This window comes from Zophobas morio, unplaced genomic scaffold, assembly GCF_036711695.1.
Source record: "Zophobas morio isolate AGI-343-1 ecotype UQ-CSIRO unplaced genomic scaffold, CSIRO_AGI_Zmor_V1 ptg000108l, whole genome shotgun sequence".
NCBI classification, from domain to species: domain Eukaryota; kingdom Metazoa; phylum Arthropoda; class Insecta; order Coleoptera; family Tenebrionidae; genus Zophobas; species Zophobas morio.
Genome location: NW_026972213.1, coordinates 3,735,273 through 3,761,888, shown reverse-complemented (window position 1 = coordinate 3,761,888; position 26,616 = coordinate 3,735,273). Strand labels below are relative to the sequence as shown.

The 26,616-nt window shown below is 35.7% G+C and overlaps 2 protein-coding genes across 4 annotated transcripts in view; both read left to right on the top strand.

The window, feature by feature from the left end:
• The window catches only part of LOC135144831 (transmembrane reductase CYB561D2-like), a 37,945-nt gene that overhangs the window by 6,344 nt on the left and 4,985 nt on the right, over positions 1–26,616 (top strand). Inside the window, exons 3-4 of one of the 3 annotated variants that reach the window (XM_064076936.1) lie at positions 17,062–17,202; positions 17,257–17,325. The exons of the other annotated variants lie outside the window; for them this stretch is intronic. Coding sequence (XP_063933006.1) covers positions 17,062–17,202; positions 17,257–17,315 — 200 coding nt within the window. The 3' untranslated portion in view covers positions 17,316–17,325. Of the gene's footprint in view, positions 1–17,061; positions 17,203–17,256; positions 17,326–26,616 lie in introns of those variants that run through there. 3 annotated transcript variants of the gene reach the window in all.
• Positions 6,113–7,406, top strand: LOC135144812 (uncharacterized). The gene is made up of 2 exons (XM_064076897.1): positions 6,113–6,814; positions 6,866–7,406. Exons 1-2 carry the CDS (start codon positions 6,306–6,308, stop codon positions 7,377–7,379), a joined length of 1,023 nt encoding a protein of 340 aa, XP_063932967.1. The 5' UTR covers positions 6,113–6,305; the 3' UTR covers positions 7,380–7,406.

The following is a 26,616-nucleotide window of genomic DNA, read 5'->3' as shown; positions in this document are numbered from 1 at the left end:
AATTCCACAAGAGTTGTGGCGTTGCGCCGCAGGCTAATCGAAGGACCATTTAGCCGTGTCGTACACGGTACGAACACGGAAAGAAAAAAGAGTACTGCTTGATAACTATATATTATCAGTATGTAGTGTATGTACAATTCAATACGCCTGATCGCGTGTACTGCGAGATGCGTTCTGTTCTTGTCCAAGTCCGTACCACCCCGGTGCCGTCGAAAGGCGTGAATTGTGAAGCCTAAAAATACAGTACAATCGATATCTCAGACTCGATCCGATATATTAAAGAAAGGTAACATAACTGATGAGAAAATTGCAGCAACAAAAGTCAAACCTGTCTCTAGTGGAGGGTTACTTATTTCTTGTAATGATGCAGTAGGAGGGAATAAGTTTAAAGAAATAGCGTTTGTTAATCTTTCAGAGACTTATAATATTAAAGAGGTAAATCCTTTGCATCCCAAGATTAGAATAGTAGGTTTTTCCAGTGATGTTTCTGAGAATTTGTTATGGTCTTACATGAAAAAACAGAATCCAGATCTAATCCAGCAGTCTTCTTTCTGTAAGTTGATTCGTCTCTGGCCAACGCGGTACAACATAAACGTTTTTCAGGCTGATGCCGAAGTAGATGTTGTTACTTACAATCTTTTGTTAAAATCTGGTCATGTTCTAATTGGACTTAATCCATGTTCTGTATATGACACTATTAGTATACCGCGTTGCTACAATTGCAATGGCTTCTGTCATAGTAGTAAGCAGTGTAAAAAAGAACTAAGCTGCTCCTTATGCGCTGGAAAACATAAAGGTAAAGACTGCAATCTGCCTCAGAACAAATCAGAAGGAGTTGATAAGAAACGCTGTATTGATTGTCAGTCCATGCGTAATCATTCTGAACACATAAATATAAACCATGCAGCTTGGGAGTACAATTTATGTGAAGCGTATAAAATGGCATTACAATGATTCAAAAATGATTTATTTTGTGATTCAGCTACGAACAAAAACCCTTTTCCTTTTTAAATTCGACTCGGCATAATATTTTCCCTGCAGATAATATGGAATTGAGTATAAATGCTGCAGATCAATTTAATTTAAACGCTTCCGATGTTGAATCCATAAATTCAACATCGATTTATAATACAAATGTGTATTTTCAACAAGATCTCGCTCCTCCATTAATAAATGTTTATTATCAGAACGTGAGAGGACTGCGATCGAAAACATTTCGGTTGTTAACAGCTACTTCCGACGCACATTATGATTTGATTGCATTGACTGAAACGTGGTTATGTAATGGTATATGTAATTCCGAGATATTTGATCTGTGCCTTTGTAACGTTTTTAGAACTGATCGCTCTTTTGAAAAAACTGGTCTTGATTTAGGTGGAGGAGTTTTGCTTGCGGTCCTCAACACCATTAAATGTGTCGAAATAGCCTACCTGATTCTTTAGAAAACTTAGTTTTAGTAGATATACTTAATTGGCATCAAGCTTCAAATCGGAAACAAACCTTTGCTAGTATTTTGCATCTATATTCCTCCTAAATCTACATTTAACGACTATGAACTGTTGTTGGAAGAATTTGCTAATTTCTCTATCCAATTTGATAATGTTTTGATTATGGGAGATTTTAATTTGCCAATTTATAATGAAACTGCTTCCGACGCTAATATAAAACACATAAATTTATTCAATAATTTTTTGTCTTTTGGGGGTTACGTGCAAACCAATTTTATACGTAATTTCAATGAACACATTTTGATTTAATCCTTAATAATGTTGCGTCAATTACTTGTTCGGCTTGCTCTGAACCAGTGGCGGCTCCTCAGAGGAGGCAGGGGAGGCTGAGCCTCCTCTGTTTTTTGGAGCTGAGCTTCCTCTAATTTTTTCGATGAAAGAATTTGTATTTTTATAGACATTTGTTACTATTCAGAATATTTTGTTTGATTTAATTTACTTTCATCATATATCAGGTTAAAATATCGAAAAAAATTATATTTGCGCCCTTAAATCATAATTCACACCACTCCGCGTTTGGCTTCAGCCGTAGAAGCTAGCCTCCGCCGAGAATGCATCTTACTATTGAGACCGCAACCTTGACGCATAGTCATTCAGCACTGCATTGGCTAAAATGTTCATCGGGGTGCCGCTTCAGGCCGCTAGCCTCCGGCTAGTGCATCTCTTTTCAGATCAAGTCGCACGGATTATTTTATCTCTTTCTTATTAACTCGCGCGATCGGGTGTAAATTGGAAAAACATTGAGGTGGTTTCGCGTGCTCCCTATTCAGTGGTGAATGGTGTTTAGGCTTTAGTACCTACGTAAAGCCTAAGGTGTTTTTTATATCATTTATTTGCGTTTTATTTCTGATCGTTAAAAACAGCTGGTATTATCGGCATATTAATATTACTTATACTTAACGAGAATGAGCAACGAAAATAAGTCAGTCTCATGTGCAGTGTAAAGGCATGAAAAATCACAGGAACACATATTTTCTTCTACTACTTTAGATTCCGCTCATAAGAGGGATATTGAGAACTATAACGAGAAAGTTGGTGAAAATAGGGCAATTTTGAAAAGACTAATCGATGCAATAGTTTATCTATAGTGTTCTTTTCGTGAGCATGACAAAAAAATTATTCAGATAATGAAGGAAACTTCACGAGCCGCCACTGCTCTGAACATTACTAAGTATTAACTGTGACGAAAAACAGAACATCGGTAAATGCTTTGGTGGTAAGGAACATTTCACTTATAATAATAATAATAATAATAATAAACGTCTTTATTACAGTTACATAATACAGTATTTCTGTGAGGCGAAGTTTAGCTTATAGCTATTCTTACACTTAACCTCTGACAATATAACCTACAATTTACACTACATAAATACACAAAACATGTTACATTTAAAGAAAACTTACATAAAAGAAAAAAAAAATAACCACATGCTTCATTAAAAGTATAAAATAATCCAAAACCTATGAAACCTATATATACTGGAATACATGTTAAAGTTTAAACATAATAAGTAATCTAATAGTTTAATAATTCTGTTTTTTTAATAAGGTGGAAAATACATATTTCTTAAATCGGGCAATGGTAAAGTTCTTAATGTTACGGCTTACATCATTGTATAACTTAATTGCATTGTAATTGAAACAGCGTTTAAACAGAGCTGTTGTATGTTCAGGTATAAGAAATATATTTCCTGATCTGGTGTTATGTTCATGACGGTTCGATAATGGTTTGAATTTTTCAATCAAGTAATCCGGCTTCCGAGACTCAAGAATACGATGTATAAAAGTTAAAACATAATAATCGTAGGTGTTCGGGACGTTTAACCAACATAATGTTTTAAATTTTTCTGACAAGTGATCGTATTTTCTGATGTTAAATGTGAAGCGACAACATGAATTTTGGATCTTCTGCAGTCTACTTTTGTGTATGAAATCCAAACAAGGGTAGTAAACAGTAATGCCGTAAGATAGGACCGAAAAGATTAATGATTCCATTAGCTTTTTTTTTATTTTGAAGTTTAGAAGAAACCTGAAAGCATATGATATTTTTAACCTTAAGTAGACCGAGTGAAGTAAATGAGATTTTCGACAAGCAGACTATCTGCTTCTGTATGAGGAAATATTAAATGTTGACTGGTCCCCTTTAAATAATTGTGGTTCCGAAGATGATGCGCTGGAATACTTTTACTCTGTTATTTACAAATTGTTTGACAAGTTTGTTCCAATAAAGCGTTCATTTGTATGCAACAAATATCCAGTTTGGTTTGACAGAGCAACGCAATAGCCGGCTTACCCCTACTACTGATTGGACAAGCCAACCAGTGGTGGAATGGCGTGAAAAATCAAATATATACATGGAGAGAAGCGACGGAACTCCTACGAGAAGCTTTTGCCCCCAGGCGACCTAACCATCGCCTTTTTCTGGACATTTAATTTAATAATCCCCAGGACGAAAAGACGCCAACCGATAAGTTCGTAACCATCCAACGAGAACGACTGGCACAAATGACGCGAGACTTGGATGAGGAATGGCAATTAGATATAATCTACGGTCTGCTGAGATACCATATTCGGGATAAAATCACCAGGTCCGACTGCAGGTCCTTCGCCGAACTTCTCGAAAAGTCCCGAATCGTTGAGGAAAACGAGCGAGAAACAAGAAGACTTAGAAACCACGCACCAGAAACCCCAGAGAACGGCCAAACATCCCGACGGCAAGAATTCCTAAGAAACGACCGAAGACCACGGCCCAGGTGCGATTTCTGTAAAAACTTTGGCCACGAGACACAAGAATGTAGGAGAAAAATACAGCATCAGCGACGACCGGCCAATGACCAAGAGATCAATGGATGTTACGGATGCCCAAGTCCCGGCGTCTTCCACCGGAACTGTCCGAACTGTAATCCAGAGACACGACGGACAAACTTTTGTGCAGCGAAGATAAATCCTAGAACCCAACCCACCATAAATCGCTCACAAGAAATCCTCCGAGATATGCAGGTACCGCCGCTCATCGTACCGATGGAAATCGATGACATCCGGACTTTCTCCGCACCATCACCATCGCGAGATTTTCCCGCGATGGAATACATGGGGGCTGACGGCTGCTCCGCCATTGGGAATGAAAAATTCCCCGAAATACCCCACATCACGTTCTCAACTTTGCAACTTCTAGCAGAGAAAGGAGGAACCTTCCCCAAAGAAAAGAAGTCCCGGTGTAAAGGACGGAAGAAGAGGAGGAAATCCTTTGTGCTAAGGACAGATAGCAGCTACGCACTAGGAGCAGCTCCACTCCAGGGGGAGGCCACCAAGGAACTTCCGGTAAAATACGCTAGCCGCTTGCTCACGAGCGCCGAAAGGAAATACACCGTCCAGTCGCGGAGACCCGCACACGATTACCAACGTGGAAATCAAGTACTAGTGGTAACCCATACACTAAGCAACGGTCGAAAAAGAGTCAGCGCCAAATTTGCTCCTAAACGCGAGAGGCCTTACATCATTAGGCGCCCACAAGGACCCACGAGTTATAAGGTATACGACGCACAGCATCCCGGAGCATTCCTAGGTGTCTACCATACTGTTTCACGGGAGCACTGCACCTACGCCAGCGCCGGTGGCCCTACTACGAAAACGAGGCCGCCCCAGAAAGAAAGTCCAGGACCACTAGTCGGGATGCCTTAATGGTCCTGAGGGGGAGATTGTAGCGGAGCTTCCAAAGCGCTCCGCTAGTACCCTCTCGAGGGCGCTGTCCTCGACAGCACCAGTATCAACCCCACCATGCTCACCCCCACTGGAACGCACCCCACCTGAAGCTGCGTCACTACACAGGGACTTCCACGCAACTCAACCCTGCCTATAAAAGGTCCAACGCGACCAGTTTTCGGGCAGATGGAACTCCACCATCTCCACCTTAAGGGTTGCACTGTCCAAGTCCCCTTCTGGTCTTCACCAGGGCTGCACCGTTTTCGGTCCCCTGTGCCGTTTCGATATCTTCACCAGGGCTGCACTGTTTTATGGTCCCCTGCGCCGCTTCGACATTATCACGAGGGCTGCACTGTTTTACGGTCCCCTGTGCTGCTTCGAGATCATCACCATGGCTGCACTGTGTTACGGTCCCCTCCCAATTAGCACAAGACATTTAAGTAATATTCTCTCAACACTCCAGAAATATTTCGAATATTATAATAATACCAAGATATTCTCTAGATATGTCAATAACCTAAGATCCAAAAGTAATAACTTAGGCATATTCTAAAATATATGTCCACAGAATATTTTCAGTTATAATATATTAAGTGCATCGCAATGTTATCGATAATTTTGAGCAACAATAACTCGAATGCTTGTTGCATTGAAAACGCACGAGTGCTTTAGCACGAGTGCATTTTTCTTAGGCAACAAGCATGAGAGATTATTGTTGTTCAAAATTATCGATTTCATTGTGATGCACGCAATATATTCAACAGATTATTGCAAGAACAAACATTTTAAAAATAATTTTATAATGATTTACGAAGTAGTTTGGTGTGCGATACTATGGCGACGCAAGTAAATAAGAACAGCCATTTTGCAAAATTTGTGTGGGTTTAAAAAACCATGTCCAATTTTCGTTTTGGTCGTAACACGCCAAAAGAAATTGATGATTCTATTACAAACATTACGCCGCTAAATACGAAGAACTCACGAAATTCAATCTGGAGGCAATTTGAGAAGTTTTGCGGTGAACGCAAATATGTTTTTGATGGAAACACTTCCACGGAAAAACTAGCATTCATCCTCAAAGATTGGGGGTACAATATGAAAAAAGTCGATGGTAATGACTACAAAGAAGCAGTAATAAAAACGATGTGGAATGTAACGGCAAAGCAGTTGCAAGAACTGTATTTCAATAAATTTGGTATAAAGTTTGATCCTTTTGTTGACCTGGAATTCAAGGGTAGTAGAAATGCACGCGACGCAAAACGCCGGAACCTACAAATACAACCGGAAAAACGCAAAACTAGTTCCTCAATTTTGACTCTAGAAGAATACAACAAGATTCTAAAGATTTATAACGAAGACACGCCAGATGGTTTACAGAAAATGTTTTTTTATGTGGCTGGATTAGAATTAGCTTGGAGGGGATGTGAAGGTGTTAACGTTACTATCAAACATTTTAAGGAAGAAAGTGATAATTGTGGTTTGCCTACGGGGCGAATAGAATACAATTGTATTTTTTCCAAAACAGCTCAAGGAGGTAGCCATAAATTAACAGACAGCAAATGGCTTGCAACAAACACCACAGATCCTAGAATTTGCCCTGTTAGGTAATTAAATACTGTTTCAAATACAAAATAATAATTATTTTATTATTTAAGGCTCTACAAAAAAATGCTGAGCAAGAGAGGTAAACATATAACCACCGATCGTTTATTTTTAACGCCAAATCCTGCATGGAGAGAACCTAGTTCTGTAGGATGGTTCAAAAATTCACCCGTTGGAAGGAATGAAATGGGGAAATGGACAAGAACCGCCGCAGAAGAAATAGGCATCGACATAAAGAAAAAGAAGATTAGTAATCATTCATTACGGTCAACTGCAGTGTCGCAACTTGCAAAAGCGGGAGTCGGTGAAGAACAGCTTATAAAGATTACCGGTCATGCCAATACTTTCTCCATCAAACCATACCTTCAGCTCGATGGAGATCATCATTATCAAATGATTGACAAATTACGCGCCAACTCAACGGCTATGGAAGAGTCTAATAACAAATCCACAAATTGCGCACCGTCTGCTTTGGTACAAATGTCTAAAAATATAGTTACTACTTCACCAAGCACACAAACCCCTGTAAATTACTACAACTGTACCATAATTAATTACAATTCTTAGTTTCATAATTAAATATTTGGTTAGTAACCTCTTGTTTTTTTTTGCAATTAACTGGTACTTGCTTATCTTATAGTTGGCACATCTGGCTAGTGATAATTATCGGTAGTGGTAATTGCACAGTGTGCAATTATCACGTAATTGTATGCTGATTGGTTGAATTTACAAATATTGACGCGTTTGATTGGTCAGTTGACATCATGTGACATGTGAGTGCAATAATCAGTTTAATAATCATATAATATTCTTTAAACTTAATGTTTGTTCTTATTATTCTACGAATATTCCTTGAATGTGACATAAAATGCATACTTATTTGCTACTACGTGAATATTTTAGCAATACTCAGGGAATAATAATGGAAGCACATTTTAAACTGCAACCTTTTCGCGTTTGCGCCATAATGTTTGTGTGGCGGTGTGCGGCAAGTTGCACACCATATGATCGTAATAGCAGCCATTTTCGTTCGCCTGTCGCCAAGAGGAAACGTGTTGTTGAATATATCGAAGAAAATCCTCTCAAATTAAAAGGTAAGTCTACTCACTTTTGCCTTATTTAACTTAAAATTAAGAGTAAACGTAACAACTTTTCTTATGGATGCTCACTTATTACACTAATGTTGTTTAAATAATTGTTAGGTATGGAAAAAAAGAAAATCCGATTCGCTGCAAAAAAAATGGCGTCAATACGGCGTCATCTAAATAGAATAATTCAAAACAAGACAAAAGATACAATTAGTCTTCTTCAAGCTCACACTGGTCTCTCTGCAATCTCGCCAAAAAATAATGTTAAATCTTCTTGTTTCTCTCATTATTCTAATATTGTTAGTAACGAAAATTTTGAAAATGACAACTGCATTGCAGTACAAGATTTTGCGTCTGATTTCACGTTTGTTGATCAAAATACATTTTCGATGAATTTAGTAAATTTCGATTCCACGAAATATAGGGATGAGCAAATTGGTGATATAAATTCAGTTTTGGTCAGTAATAATTTTGAACCTGGACTAATAAATAACGATAAAGATTCATTGTTAATATTTAAAAAAAAATTGCATCATTGGTCTTTGCAACATAACATTTCTCACTTAGCTATAAAAGCACTGTTACATATTTTAAGAAACGCTTATGGCTCAATTATTCATCATTCGCTAAAGTCGAGTTGCAATTGGCCTTAAAAAATAAAGCTCAGCCTGAAAAAGAATGGACCAAATCTATATTAATAAAAATGAATCGCCGAAATGTATGTACGCTCATAACTTCAGCACGACTGCACCGAATTGGACGATTCTTTTTTTTACGTGTACCTTATTGTCAGGACAAGGTTTATATGTAAGAAAATTTATAAAAAATAAGACGGCTAAAAGATAAAAAATTTTTAAAAATTTTGCATGGGGCCACTTCGAATGAATTTGAATAGTTGGCGTTCCTGACGGACCTGTCGCCTAACTGACGTGTCATACAAAACTATTTCTTCCGTGCGATTGTGAAAAAAGTATTATTGCATTTCAAATCGTTCTTTGTTTTTTCGTAAAAAAAACTTCGTTTATTTTAAGAAAAGTCTTAGTTAAAGTGAATTTAGTTACACATTGCGAAAGTGTCTTATTAATTTTGATCTGTCATTCTATTTACCTATGTTCACTTTGTTGGTTTCGACAAAACTTCAAACTTTACCGTTATTCGAGGATTTAATTTGAAGTTTTCAATATTTTAAAATTCTCAAGACAAAATTTACAGATTTGATTGACTGTGAAAATAATTCTGTGTCGTTTTATGAAGTTCATTACAATGCCGAGAAGACGACAAGCTGACATAAGTCCACGAAGTCAATCAAATGTGCAACGAACTACCTAAGGTGCAAATCGCGATGATTTATATCAAGGGTAATTCGGATACGGAAGTTGATCAGCGTTGTGCTCATAATCAACATCATAATCAAACATTGAAGCGAGACATTGGACGGTATGAATAAAACTGAGTAGATACTCATATTCGAAGTACGAAGTACCTACTTCATTATTACTCGTATATACCTGAGCATCTACCCGATATACTGTGTATCTACTTGCAAACATTGTATCGCCCCGGACACAAATTGAACATTTACGCGTTTTGTGAGCATTTAATCTAAAAATGAGCATCGGCGTGGCAAATGGCTATTTGTCCTTATAAATGATAAATTAAATGTAATATATTTTTTTTTCCTTAAGAATATAGAGTGAACAAAGTTAGTTGAGTTACAAAAGTCTCTTTTGCTCCACGTTGGCCACCAACGAGCGATTTTCATGATTTTTGTGAAACTTTGCTGGTTTTGAATTTGAATTTTCTGTCCTCGATAGTTGATGCTCAGCAAGAACCACGGGAAGGTCTGGAGCAGATCTCGCTAGGAAAGGAGAGGGCTGGGAATTGTTAATGAAGGATAGAACGTTATACAGTACAATACAACGGAAATACAATACAGGTACCTACAATCTAGCTACAATACAGAATACACTACAGATACAGATACAATTCAGATACAATACAAATGCAAAGTTAGTACCCAATACACCACCGGAAGAAATTGCACCAAAAATTGAGAATGTTGCAAAATGAAAACCCAAGCAAGCACACCGATGGAACTCGGGACGAAATCTATTGGTCGCAGCGCTCACACGCTCAAGGGAGAACGCAGCCGCATAAATCCAAGGTCGTCTTACCTCATTCTCAAAGAACGATGCAACCCAGCGTCTAAGGGCCAAAAGAACCCCCCCAGGCCAAAGCGTCTGACGACATGGAGAATTCAGTCTCGGAACCAAAGAATGCACTGTTGCAAAATTAAAACCCAAGCAAATGCACCGTGAAAACAAAGCATTTGCACCACTGGAGCTAAATTGGCAAGACCCAAGTTAAGTTAGTAACACATACAATATACAGTACAACATGCTTCAATTACAAAAGTTACAATATACAAATTTCTCCACGTTTGCCAACAAAGAGCGATGACTGTGCTCGCTCGTTGCTGTTGCCCAGCAAGAACCAAACAATACGAGGAGGTCTGGAGTGCGTCTTGCCATTAAAAGAGAGGACTAGGGTTTGATAACATGGGTGAAGGACACCGTATTTTGTAAATTTGGACGCCGTAGTTTAAAAATGATGCATACGGTATTTTGTGAATTATGAACGCTGCACTTTGTATATTCCAAAGCCGTACTTTATCAGTCCTGAATGCATGTTATTAACAACATATTTAAAAAAAAATCGGGCATTTTTGGAAAAATATCCACTTACCTTCGTGTTCACAGCACGTAACACAAAATATTTTCGCTAATATTTATTAACAATAAATTAGAAATTCGCGAACACGTGCTACTTTTAAGCCAAAACGGAGCTCCAGTGTTGCTGCTACCAGACCGGAATCAAAACTAAACACAGAGGATGGAAAAATTGACCTTTTATCAGGTAGCTCACGTGACAGTGACGTTATCGTACGTCACGATGAGATTGCAAAAATTATTTTTCATATTTTAGATCAGAAATTGTACATTTTCGGGGTTAATTTAACAATGTTTAAACAAACTAATTTGTTTTTGCTAACCTCGTGTTCTTAGGAAGATGGATTTCGGTTTAATTATCATATATTGATAGTTATCATATTTGAACATTATGAATTCTATTAATTATGTTTAAATTTTATTTAATTATATCGCGAAAATGTATAGCTTTACCCACCAACTTCAATCGTTTCGAAAATTTATCCTAAATGTAAACATTGACGACCAAACGAATCACGGAATCCGATAAATTAAAACTGAAGTCGTACTTACCCTGTTTTCGGTCTTTTTCGGAAAAATATTCATTTTCGTCCGTGTTCACAGCACTAACACAACAAATTTTCCTTAGTATGTATTAATAATAAAATTGAAATTCGCTAAAACGCTCCACTTTTACGACAAAATGACGCGACGATCTTGCCGCCATCAAACAGAAATTAATACTGAACACAAAGGACCGTAAAACGTGGCCTTTATACAGGTAGCTCACGTGACATTGACGTCAACGTACGTCACCATGGGACTGCAAAAATTATTTTTCATATTTTGGCCGGGAAAATGTACATTTTCGGGGATAATTTAACAATGTTTAAAGAAATTGATTTGTTTTTAATAATTTCGGGCTTTTAGGACAACGAGTTTCGGTTTAATTATCATATATTTATGCTTATCAGATTTAAACATTATAAGTGATATTAATTATGTTTAAAATTTATTTATTTATATCGTAAAAATGTATAGCTTTGATCAACCGATTTCAATCGTTTCGAAAATGTCCCCAAAATTTAAACAAAGTCGAGTGAACGAATCACGGAATCCGATAAATTAAAACTGAAGTCTTACTTACCCTGTTTTCCGTCTTTTTCGGAAAAATATCCATTTTCGTTCGTGTTCACAGCACTAACACAACATATTTTCCGTAATATGTATTAATAATAAACTAGAAATTCACTAAAACGTTTCACTTTTACGCCAAAATGAAGCGACGATCTTACCGCCATCAAACAGAAATTAATACTGAACACAAAGGACCCAAAAACGTGACGTTTATACAGGTAGCTCAGGTGACAGTGACGTCATCGTACGTCACGATGAGATTGCAAAAATTATTTTTCATATTTTGGCCGGGAAAATGCACATTTTCGGGGATAATTTAACATTGTTTAAACAAATTGATTTGTTTTTAATAACTTCGGGCTTGTAGGACAACGAGTTTCGGCTTAATTATCGTATAGTGATGCTTATCATATTTAAACATTCTAAATGATATTAATTATGTTTAAAATTATATCGTGAAAATGTATAGCTTTGATCAACCGATTTCAATCGTTTAGAAAATTTTCCCAAAATTTAAACATAGTCGACCGAACGAATCACGGAATCCGATAAATTAAAACTGAACTCGAACTTACCCTGTTTTCGGTCCTTTTCAGAAAAATATCCATTTTCGTTCGTGTTCACAGTAGTAATACAATACATTTTCACTATTATTTGTTAATAATAAATTAGAAATTCGTGAAAAGAGCCCTACTTTTAAGCCAAAGCGGACTCTGATGTTGCTACCACCAAACCAAAATCAAAAGTAAACGCAGAGGACCGTAAAATGTGACCTTTTATCAGGTAGCTCACGTGACAGTGACGTCATCCTACGTCACGATGAGATTGCAAAAATCATTTTTCATATTTTAGATCAGAAATTGTACATTTTCGGGGCTAATTTAACAATGTTTAAACAAACTAATTTGTTTTTGCTAATCTCGTGTTCTTAGGAATATGGTTTTCGGTTTAATTATCATATATTAATAGTTATCACATTTAAACATTATGAATTATATTAATTATGTTTAAATTTTATTTAATTATATCGCGAAAATGTATAGCTTTGACCCACCAACTTCAACCGTTTCGAAAATTTTTCCAAAACTTAAACATTGTCGAATAAACGAATCACGGATTCCGATAAATTAAAACTGAAGTCGTACTTACCCTGTTTTCCGTCTTTTTGGGAAAAATATTTATTTTCGTTCGTGTTCACAGCACTAACACAACATATTTTCCGTAATATTTATTAATAATAAAGTAGAAAATCGCTAAAACGCTCCACTTTTACGCCAAAATGAAGCGACGATCTTGCCGCCATCACACAGAAATTAATACTGAACACAAAGGACCGCAAAACGTGACCTTTATACAGGTAGCTCACGTGACTTTGACGTCATCGTACGTCACCATGACACATCAAAATTTATTTTTCATATTTTGGCCGAGAAAATGTATATTTTCGGGGATAATTTAACACTGTTTAAACAAATTGATTTGTTTTTAATAAATTCGGGTTTGTAGGAAAACGAGTTTCGGTTTAATTATCGTATATTGATGCGCATGATATTAATTATGTTTAAAATTTATTTATTTATATCGTAAAAATGTATAGCTTTGATCAACCGATTTCAATCCTTTCGAAAATGTCCCCAAAATTTAAAGAAAGTCGAGTGAACGAATCACGGAATCGATAAATTAAAACTGAAGTCTTACTTACCCTGTTTTCCGTCTTTTTCGGAAAAATATCCATTTTCGTTCGTGTTCACAGCACTAACACAACATATTTTCCGTAATATGTATTAATAATAAACTAGAAATTCACTAAAACGTTCCACTTTTACGCCAAAATGAAGCGACGATCTTGCCGCCATCAAACAGAAATTAATACTGAACACAAAGGGCCGAAAAACGTGACGTTTATACAGGTAGCTCAGGTGACAGTGACGTCATCGTACGTCACGATGAGATTGCAAAAATTATTTTTCATATTTTGGCCGGGAAAATGCACATTTTCGGGGATAATTTAATAATGTTTAAACAAATTGATTTGTTTTTAATAATTTCGGGCTTTTAGGACAACGAGTTTCGGTTTAATTATCATATATATTTATGCTTATCATATTTAAACATTATAAGTGATATTAATTATGTTTAAAATTTATTAATTTATATCGTGCAAATGTATAGTTTTGATCAACCGACTTCAATCGTTTTAAAAATTTTCCCAAAATTTAAACATTGTCGAGTGAAGGAATCACGGAATCCGATAAATTAAAACTGAAGTCCTAAGATAATTAGCTTTTATTTATGCATAAATTGTGCAGTGCGTTCTTTCTAACATTGACCATAGAGATTCCCAACTCAAGGTGTCTACCCCATACTAACTGATATTTTGGTGACTCGATTTTTGTCTTGATGGTTGAACACTGTCACTGTTTTCCGTTTTTGTTGTATCGAGATACCACTTGAGCATCAACTGTTACCTACTGAAGTATTAGCATCATCTAGAAAAACTAGAAATATTTTGATTTGATATTCGAGTAGATACTTCGTATTTCGAGTATGAGCATCTACTGAGTTTTATTTATATCAACCATTGTCAAAAATTTGATCGAACGTTGTTTCGACAGAACTTCCTTCGCACCAAAAGTATAATGAAACATATTCAGCATTTTCGAGTTGAGTCTTTTCTTCACACAATTTTGTGATGACGTAATCAACATTTACGATCAACACGTATACCACCTTGGATTGGTGCAGTGTAATACTAAAAATAACTGTATTGTATTCCCAAAATTATCTGCGAAAATCGAGTGGGCCGTTCCATCAATTTTTTGGGGGGAATAAGTAAATATTCTTAACAATTTACCATGCTTACAATAACTTTAAAACGTCTGCAAGATCTCAAAGAAGTCATTTCTTCAACTCTTGAGTTATTCTCCAAAATAAATTGAATGATCCATACATTTTTTGGAGTCACTGTAAAAACAAATCTAAAAAATATGAATGCAATGATAAATTACGAAAATATACTGATGATGTTTTGCAAATTTTAGATAGGATTTGTTCGGCAAAATCTTGAGATGACGTCATCAAGTTTTTGGGCTTGATAAACAGATATATTTTGATTAAAAACCTACCATGTCAAACAGTAACTTCAAAACGTCTGCAATATTTCAAAATTCAGTTTTGCAATTCTTAATTCAATCAATAAAATAAATTGACTCAGTGATTAATTTTTTTGAGACACCCCCTATAAGCAAAACTAAAAAATATGAATGGAATGATAAATCACATGTATAGTCTCATCCTATCTTGGACATTTTAGAGAGGATTCATTTGGCAAAATTTTGAGCTGACGTCATCAATTTTTTGGAGGGGATAAGTAAATATATTTTGAATAAAAATTTATTATGCTTATCATATGTTTAAAACATCTGCAAAATTTCAAAGCATTCGGTTTTGCAGATTCAAAATTAAATTGTAGGTGAAACGAAGTTCACAGGGTCAGCTAGTATTTAATAAAAATTATTTGTAAAAAATTGTTTACAAATTTTCAAACTGCAAATAATGCAGCAACAAAAGCTGTTGAAGAATCTGATTTTGAGAAGGAAGATCATTTACCAACAAAGCGAAAAAGAATATCTCGTAGGAAATACTCTTCGAGTAGTGAAAGTAACTGTGAACAGGAAGTTTACGATGTAACCGAACTTCCCCCCGTGACGGTTGTGTCTCAATTGAAGGTGTGTGCAGATTCGCAATTAAAAACCATTTCTAAATGCACAACCATCACTCTTGCACCTGATAATCCAATAACAGCAACTTCTACTTCAGGATCATTTGCAGTGCCGAAACCAAAGAATATTTAGGTATAGGCCTACCTTGCGTTAGGCGCCCCTCCCCTACACATAAAAATGCAATTTTGCAAAACAGTTTTATTTATATTTTTTAATAAGTATGCAAAACAGATACTATGATAAAATAAAAAAAAAAGAAAAAAATTCGAGATTATACATATAGGTATATAATATGTATAAATCTATAAATATTATATAAGTTCAAAATAAAATCAACATTAAAAAACCTGTCGCACCGGTTACATGTTTCTGAGCTTCCGTTCAAAATAAAAAAAGATTAATATGACATAATTCTTGGTATAGTTTTGGAAATGTCATTCTACCCTATAAAATTTTATTGACGATAACGAGACGGACAGTAGTACAATGGTAAGAAATATTTATGGCTCACACCAGTTCACTCGAACTTGTCTGAGAATATTTGGCAGGTAGTTGTACTCATAAAATAATGGTCATTTCCGTTCATAAGTAACGATGGTCCCAGCCCGGACCTGGATTATTCTGGTTTCTAACATCTGGGGATTACCGGCACGCGACAACTGAAGTTGTACATATCTCTTGCTATTGTACTACTGTGCGTCTCGTTATTGCCAATAAAATTTTATAGGGTACAATAAAATTTCCGAAACTATACGTCATAATTTTTGGCCGAATTTGGCGCCCCTTGTCGTTGGCGCCCCTAGGCAAGGGCCTACTCGGCCTATAGCTAGTTTCGGCACTGATCATTTGAGTCAACAGCTTCTATTGTGTCCTATGCTCAAAAAAATGTAGAGGGTAAAACATTATTATTTCTGTAACATTAAATTTTATTAAATCTTAATTTTAGGCAACGATGAGTTCCAGAAACAAGTCTTACGTTATTTGATTACATTATAAACTAGGCAAAGGGATCAGAACGATCTAATGCATTGTCATTCTGGACAAGATACAAAAAATTGATGACGCCAACGAAATTAAAAATGTTGACTTGGAAGAAAATAATTTAGATCTAGTTACACGTGTTCCTTCCTGTGTGTGATGAATAGACAGCGGATTTCTGTCGGGCTACGTCACGATTATAGGCGGGGACGCGCTGGATCGCCGGGACTCAGTAGCGGGTGATAGATAATCACTGAATTTAATTGTCACTTATTCCATAAATACAATTAACGATTTATTAATCAAGCGGCTAAGTAAATGAGAACGGGAATTAATAGCAGAGTGCAACGCAGCAGCGTTATTCTAATCTCAAATAAACGAAGTGCAGCCCGTAACTGCAATGAATTCCCATCCCGTACGAGCCGTACCGAATTTGGCCTTGCCTAGCCCGACAGAAATCCGCTCTCTAGTGATGAAGAATCATTACAAGTAATAGAGGATTTCATAAGTGAAAATGAAGAAAATAGCGAAAAAGTGGTACGAGTACTATTTTAAAGTATAGATTCTTGTGCTTTTATATATATTTTATAAGTACAGACATCCTTCTTGTTCGCAGTAGGTGGACGCAATGCTCCGGAATTTATCCGCAGGGCCCTTTCGCGACTAATAAGCAACGAGTTTGCTATACTCTACAGTTGGTTAGGGCACAAAGGGAAAAAACCCTTTAGCAACTTAAAAATTGCAGGCGTACTTAAAGGTAAATATAAAAAAATAAATATTTTGACTACTATATTTAGTTAATGCTGTGTAGCTGTTGTGAAGAAGTTTACAAGAAATTCGTGGGCCGAACTAACAAGGAACCAAAGATGAATTAATTAAGGTACCTTTTGTTAAAGATTTATATTAGGTAATAATATTCATGTTACCAACATTTTCTTTACGTTTAAATTTTTAAATTTTATTTACTAAGTGATGAAAACTAGTTACTCAGTTTCATACGTTTTAATAATTGTTATATTAGTAGAGGAAAACATAACATCTAGATTTCACACTACATTTGTTGAATGTTAAAAAATTGTATGCACAAATATATTTTTGATATATTAAAAAAATTAATGAAGTGATGTAGTTTCTCTTATTGCGTAAAGAAACATGCACCAAATAATATTACGCGACCTATAAAAGGTTTCCTACCTGGGCTGGGGCACACAGACACACAATTTAACATTTCATTACAAGTACAACTAGTATTCAAATTCTTATTTAGTTAATAACTTTTAATTCACAATCTATGGCACGTGACGGCAACAAATCAGCTAATTCATTATTATAAAATATACTTATGTACAGAATTATTTATATTATTTACACCGACAATTTTAGAAGTCTATTCCTGGCATTGCAATAAGAAGGAAAGTTTCTTTAATAAAATTCCAAAATTACTTAATTTTAAAGTTTACAGTAAAAAATTGATAATTTGTTAATTATCCTGCAACTTTAGAACTGCACAATTTTTGGATTATGTTATTCGAACTTTACTTCTCATTAAAATGCCAGGATGACATTCCTAAAATTTTTCACATATATGTGTATAGAGTATATAATTAGAATATTCTATTAATATTCCCAATTTAAACTCAAATATTCTTAGGTTCAGATAAGAAAATATGTAGAATATTCCGTCTATGATACTGTGGTTATTGCCAGATTATTACATTGGGGACATTTTATGCTCCTCAGAATATTCTTTGAATATTAAAACATAATACATGGTACACTGAGGAATATTCAAATAACCGGAACACATATTCGTTGAATAATCATATAATAATTTTGTGTTAACTGGGCTGTGCCGCATCGCCGACGTCGTCATCTCCAGGGTCGCACTATCCAGGTCCCCTGTGCCGCATCGCCGACGTCGTCATCTCCAGGGTCGCACTGTCCAGGTCCCCTGTGCCGCACCACCGACGTCGTCATCTCCAGGGTTGCACTGTCCAGGTCCCCTGTGCCGCACCGCCGACGTCGTCATCTCCAGGGTCGCACCGTCCAGGTACCCTGTGCTACATACATCGCCGCCGTCATCCCCTATGACGCTCCGAGTCCCAGGAGTCGCCACCATCCCCGACGAGAATTGCCGCCACTTCCAGAACCCATACCCATACTTTTGCCTTGTATTATTTTTATTACCAATAAACCGCTGAGTTACCACAAGTCTGTTTTTTCCAACCATCAAACTTCAACAGATGACCTTCTTATACCGAAAAATATTAACCACAACATAATTCGGCTCCATGAGATTACCGTGGAAGAAATAAGATCTGCGATTAATTTTCTTAGCTCTAAGTTTACGGCAGGGCCTGACGGAGTTCCATCGTTTTTTATCAAAGATTGTGGTGCTGTTTTAGCACAACCATTGTGCAAAATCTTTAATCTTATTATCAGGTCTGGCTATTTTCCTGAAGTGTAGAAGATTTCAAAGGTTACTCCTATATTTAAACACGGGAATAAATCGGAAATTTCTAACTATCGACCAATGGCAATCACCTCAAATTTTTCGAAAGTGTTCGAACGTGTACTACACCTAAGATTAAGTCGATCTATTAACATATTACTAACCGACAATCAGCATGGCTTCGTTCAGGGCAGATCGACATTAACAAATCTTACAAGCACCACTCAAGTTATTTCTAGGGTACTGGATCAGTCTGGCCAAATGGATGTAATATACATAGGTAGATTTGTCGAAGGCTTTCGACAGACTAGATCACAAAATACTCGTACAGAAACTGTCCTCATTTGGTTTGTCTGATTCGTTAATCCAGATTATATCCTCATATTTAACAAATAGGCCTCAATATGTTCAATGTCGGGGTCACAAATCTAACTTCTTCCACCAAAAATCTGACGTTCCTCAGGGCTCGGTCCTGGGGCCGCTTCTTTTTAACATTTATGTAAATGATTTTCAAACTGTAATCGACACTGAATTCCTATTATATGCCGACGATATAAAATCGCTTAGACAAATAAATAGTATTGAGGATTGTAAACATTTGCAAGAGAATTTAAATAAGGTACACAAATGGTGTCTGTGTAATACGTTGTCTCTAAACTTTATCAAGTGTAAGGTCATGTCATATTCAAGGACGAAGAATACACTGAATTTTGATTATTTAATAGGCTCAGACACAATTAATAGACCAGAATTTGTTCAGGACCTGGGAGTCACATTTGACAAACATCTAAATTTTAATGAGCAGGTCAACACTGTTACGAACAAAGCATGTAAAACATTAGGATTCTTTATGAAATCCACCAGAGACTTTTCAAAATTTGAGACAACTCGACATCTGTTTAAAGCACTAGTGCGTAGCAAATTAGAATATGCAAGTATTATTTGGAACCCTGTAACAAAAATGAATATAGACTCTATAGAGAGCGTCCAACGACGCATATTAAAGTGCCTGGCGTTTCGCTTAGATGGTGTATATCCGCAAAGAGGCACTGCACAAAAAAACCTCCTGCATCGGTTTGATATGCTGCCAGAAAATTGTGGGATTGTTATTCCTAAAATCCTTATTAAGTGGAGCAATGAATAGTCCTCAATTATTGACACAAATTAATTACAAAGCACAAACATATGGATCTAGAGGTGAAGATTTATTTTATATTGAGAAGAGTAGAAGTAATTCTTTAATGAATTCTACTTTATCTTAGACGCAGGTGGTATACAATGAAATGGTGAAACACATCCCAGATATCCACATTCATTTTGACAATAAGAATATCTTGAAAAGAAAATTATTGGATTATTTTAAAAACCATTAATGTTGATGCGTGTAATTTAACGGATTACAAGTTCTAATTAATGATGAATTTTTAGTTAGTGTTAAGTATAATCTTCCTATTCTCATATGGACACCGTAATTGGGTTAGCGCCTGTTGGTGTTCAACTTTAATAATAATATTAATAATAATAATAATAATAATAATAATAATAATAATAAGTGTGCTAAAACAAAAACAACTACATGGAAAATTCTACAAAGACTTAGAAGAAAATCATGTCAATAAGAAGATGTCATTGATTTGGTTAAAAAAATCAAGTTTGTATGCCGAAACAGAAGGATTTGTGTTTGCTATTCAAGACCAAGTAATCAATACCAAGAATTATAGAAAATACATCATCAAAGATCCGAACATAAAAAACGACTGCTGTCGCCTCTGCAAAGCAAAACCTGAAACGATCCAGCACATAATCTCTTCTTGCAGCATCCTAGCACAAACTGATTACAAAGCTAGACACGACAACGCAGCCAAAATCATTCACAAAGAATTAGCAACACTTATGAATTTAATCGAAGATACGACACCCTATTACACTTACATTCCATCTCCGTTCCTTGAAAATAACAAATACAAATTATACTGGGATCGTACAATACTTACAGACTTAAACATTACAGCTAACAGACCAGACATCATACTTATCAAAAAACACACGAACGAAGCCATTCTCATTGACATTGCTATTCCTAACACAAACAACATTATTCAAACATACGACACCAAGATTTCAAAATATCTACAATTATCGATAGAAATGAAATCCATGTTGAATCTTAAAAAAATTTCAATTCTACCCCTAGTTATCTCTAATGTAGGTGTAGTTCCAAATAGCTTAGTTGAGAATTTAAAGTCTTTGCATTTGAATGATTCAATAATTGTCAAAATTCAAAAAGCTGTTTTGTTAGGAACATGTCATATTGTTCGTAAGTTTCTTGAACAGTCTGATCATGTCAGTCAGATTAGATTAGCACCAGTAGGTCAGAGTAGTGTAGGTCACTTTTCATGTGATGCGCGGATAAATGGTCGGTAGTTAGGCTAGACTTTTGGGGATGGGGTGAGATTAGAGAATAATAGCAGACTAATTTGTATGCTGTAATTCTAGAATCTCGAAAGTTGTTCTGTTAATCTAATCAATGCATATCATTACTTGGTCTTAGTACCCGTAATGATAGAAGTCTTGCCTGAATGCCGGTCATTTCCGGGTCAGTGGTGGGTCTTAACCATAGAATTTACATATTATGCGCTTATATTATAAAATTACAAACAATGAAACTGATGTAAGTAATTATCGTACAGCTCTACACGAAGCCTTCAGCCGTGAGTACCCAAATTTTCCAGTTACCATTCAAAATTTAGCAGATCAACGTAGAGCTATAGTTAAAAATAACTACATACCTCAACTTACTCTAGAACAATTAAAAAATGAACTTTCTAAAACCATTAATCCACTACCTGAAGATATCAACAACACAGTACCAAATACATTACTGACTGACACATCTGTCACCAATTTGTCAAAAACAACATCTCAAAATAAGATCCCAATTATACCACAAAATAGTAATAGTAGTATATTAAATACACCAGAGACACGAACTGACAGATTTACTAAAGATTTATTAAACAAAACACCTCATAATAAGATCACAACCGTAACACAAATTACCAACACATTAACTGACAAATCACTTAACAATTCATCAAGAACAATCCAAAACCAAATTAACATCACAGATAATCTACAAAACACGTACTACAATACAGAAGACACATTAATCAAAACTGTAAACAAAAATTTTAAATTTCACATTAATTTCCAAAATGAAATTGAAGACCAATTTAAATTAACTTTCGAAACATGTTCTAAATTAAAACCAAATGATAGACAATCACTTCCCCGCCAGTTTTATTCTAAAAAGTTTCTGGCAATTGTAGAAATAATGAACTCCTTCATTTTACCAAAATATCTCACAAACTCGATCTCTTTTGAAAAACTTCATACAATTATCTACTGTGCAGCTTTAACTTGTATTCAAATTAACACATGTAAAAATAACATAATAAATACAAACAACAATCACATACCCTCCACCCCTCATTGGGAAACACGGTTAAATTATAAAATTAATAACATTAGAAAACAACTGGGTCAAATAACACAGTACCTTAGAGGAGTTAAAACACCACACATCATGACATGTATGCATTCGATACTGACCAACAATAATTTTCATCAAACTGATTACGATGAGTACAACACAACACTATCCGAAATTAAAGATACACTATTACAAAAGCTTTCCTTATATAGCAAAAGACTTAAAAGATACAAACAATCACATCTCAGAAAAATTCATAACACTAAATTTTTAAACAACGAAAAACTATTCTATCAACATTTAACTAATTCAAGCAAAACTCAATTATCCGGTGAACTACCAAGTTCACAAGATGTAACAACATTTTGGTCAAAACTTTGGTCTCAAGAATTTGAATTTAACCAATCTGCCAAATGGATTCCTCATATATATAATAAACTATCCACAGTTACATCAATGAATGATCATCAGATAACACTTGCCGAATTAATAAATACCATCAATAAGACACACAACGGGAAATCACCAGGACCAGACAAAATCCATAATTTTTGGATAAAAAAATTAAATTGTGTACATATTCATTTACTACATCACTTAAATCAGTTCCTTCTTGACCCATCCTCTTTTCCAACATTCTTATGTCATGGTGTAACATACTTAAAACCTAAAGATAACGACACAAAAAATCCATCAAAATACAGACCTATCACATGTTTACCGACAATCTATAAAATATTAACCTCATGCATCACACAAAAAATATATCAACACTGTTTTAACTCTGACATCATTAATGAAGAACAGAAAGGATGTATTAAAGGATCCTTTGGCTGCAAAGAGCAATTAATCATAGATTCCATCATCTGTGAACAAGCTAGAAAAGAAAACCGAAACATATATACTGGTTTTATTGATTATAAGAAAGCTTACGATTCTGTCCCTCATTCCTGGCTATGCAAAATTCTGGAATTATACAAGATTGATACTAAAATCTGCACTTTTCTCAAATATTCCATGGAATTTTGGAAGACCACCCTTCAAATAACCTTAAATGAACAAACAATTCAGTCAGACCCAATAATGATCCGAAGAGGAATTTTTCAAGGCGATTCTCTTAGCCCGTTATGGTTCTGCTTAGCAATAAATCCCCTCTCCGATATCCTCAACAGCTGCAATTATGGGTTCAATATAAGAATTAACAAACAAAGAGAAAACAGAATAAGTCACTTGCTGTATATGGATGACATAAAAATATATGCAAGTACACAAAATCAGTTAACAAACCTATTAAATCTGACTGAACAATTTTCCGGTGATATTGGTATGTCCTTTGGTATTGAGAAATGTAAGACCCAAGCAATCAGAAAAGGCGTGTTTCACCAAGTACCACATATAACACAGAATAAGGAAATAATTGAAGCCCAAGAACGAAACGATACATACAAATATCTGGGTTTCTGTCAATCCTCCCACATCAATCATACCAAAACGAAAACACAGTTGAAAGATCAATACGTAGCGAGATTAAAATTAATATTGAAGACACAGTTAAATGGAAAAAATTTAATGAAAGCAGTAAATACATTCTGCGTTCCACTGCTAACATATTCTTTTGGAGTCATTAAATGGTCCAAAACTGATCTTGAAAATTTAAACATCGCAACAAGGAAAATCTTCACACAGTATAGAAGGCATCACCCAAAATCGTCGATTGAAAGATTCTCATTACCAAGACAGAATGGAGGAAGGGGTTTCCAGAACTTAGAAAACTTATATCAGAGACAAATTTCAGATTTGAAGAAGTATTTCTTGAAACGAGCGGAAAGAAATGAAATGTTTCACACCATCACAAGAGCAGATTTGAACCACACACCCTTAAATCTGTCGAACACCGAAGAAATCCACACCCCCCACACAATAGATAAAATAATAAGTGGGCTAAAACAAAAACAACTACATGGAAAATTCTACAAAGACTTAGAAGAAAATCATGTCAATAAGAAGATGTCATTGATTTGGTTAAAAAAATCAAGTTTGTATGCCGAAACAGAAGGATTTGTGTTTGCTATTCAAGACCAAGTAATCAATACCAAGAATTATAGAAAATACATCATCAAAGATCCGAACATAAAAAACGACTGCTGTCGCCTCTGCAAAGCAAAACCTGAAACGATCCAGCACATAATCTCTTCTTGCAGCATCCTAGCACAAACTGATTACAAAGCTAGACATGACAACGCAGCCAAAATCATTCACAAAGAATTAGCAACACTTATGAACTTAATCGAAGATACGACACCCTATTACACTTACATTCCGTCTCCATTCCTTGAAAATAACAAATACAAATTATACTGGGATCGCACAATACTTACAGACTTAAACATTACAGCTAACAGACCAGACATCATACTTATCAAAAAACACACGAACGAAGCCATTCTTATTGACATTGCTATTCCTAACACAAACAACATTATTCAAACATACGACACCAAGATTTCAAAATATCTACAATTATCGATAGAAATGAAATCCATGTTGAATCTTAAAAAAATTTCAATTCTACCCCTAGTTATCTCTAATGTAGGTGTAGTTCCAAATAGCTTAGTTGAGAATTTAAAGTCTTTGCATTTGAATGATTCAATAATTGCCAAAATTCAAAAAGCTGTTTTGTTAGAAACATGTCATATTGTTCGTAAGTTTCTTGAACAGTCTGATCATGTCAGTCAGATTAGATTAGCACCAGTAGGTCAGAGTAGTTTAGGTCACTTTTCATGTGATGCGCGGATAAATGGTCGGTAGTTACGCTGGACTTTTGGGGATGGGGTGAGATTAGAGAATAATAGCAGACTAATTTGTATGCTGTAATTCTAGAATCTCGAAAGTTGTTCTGTTAATCTAATCAATGCATATCATTACTTGGTCTTAGTACCCGTAATGATAGAAGTCTTGCCTGAATGCCGGTCATTTCCGGGTCAGTGGTGGGTCTTAATAATAATGAAAGGTGGGTGGTGGGGTAGTATCGCTGTTGTGCAGGGCTGTACTGCGCAAGGGTGTAATCCGTACTGCTAATCGTCATAAACTGATTAGATAATCTGCAATAATTCGTTGAATCCATTTCTTATCATTACTACTGCGTTTGACCTGATCATTGATACGTGGTACCGAGTCAGTTGTCAAATAATGTTAACAGAACTCTGAGAGATATTGAAAATGTAACAATTGATGAAATGAGCCTTGATATGTCGAGTTAATTTAATTACCCTTCGTTTTCCTATGTTACCTAACTGACAACTCGGGGTAGTATGTGGGGCCGGTGAGGGCGTGCATTTTCCCCCTCACCATTGCACAGTCCGGTACTACCCGTGTGAGTATCTGTTGTAGCAGATAACCTGTTGTCGCAGGAGTTGAGAAATTATGTGTCCGTTGTCGCGGACGGAGTTGCCACTCGGACATCGTGCGTGTCCACAGTTTATTCCCTTGATGCCCGTGGTCAAAGAACTGTTTTGGCACCTCGTGCGCCTTTTCCCTTGGTGTCCCTGCACTCTTTGGTACTACCCTGGGATAGTAACTGGAGCAGGGGCGTTGTACGCCTTTTCCGTTCGCCCCATTGCACGACTCACTACTAGTTGCCATTGTCGATAGCGAGAGTGAGTACTTCACGCGCCTTTCCCCTTAGTACTCATTGTTGAAATAATTGTTAAGTAAATAAGTCTTGTGCAGATCATAACAAAATGGTACGACTGAACTTGTTGATTGTTAATGAATTAAAACACACGGACTGGCTGTTAATAGATACATATGTATCGCCAAAGTAGGAGATCGCATCCGACAGTATTGGGGATCGATGGCTCATACCCCCCTTTGGATTTTCGCAGGTTGCGTAATTGTTGATAAAACCGATTCACCTCGACACTGGCCCAACTGACAAGGAAATAATTGCGATTACTGTGATATCGCCTTTGACGACTTAGCAGTCAGTTTATGATTTACTTAGGTTCACCATTTTAGTAAAGTACAGAGCGTCAGAATTTTGTTCTACTCTTTTTTATAATGAGCTATCCTTACTGTTCTATTTTTTTTTTTTTTTTCTTGATGTTTAGATATATTTTGCAGGCATACGTTGTATTTAATTATTTATTTGTAAGATAGACTACTATTTACTTTTGTTTTGTATTCTGTAATTGGAGATTAATCTCTGTTGAGTACAATAAATTATT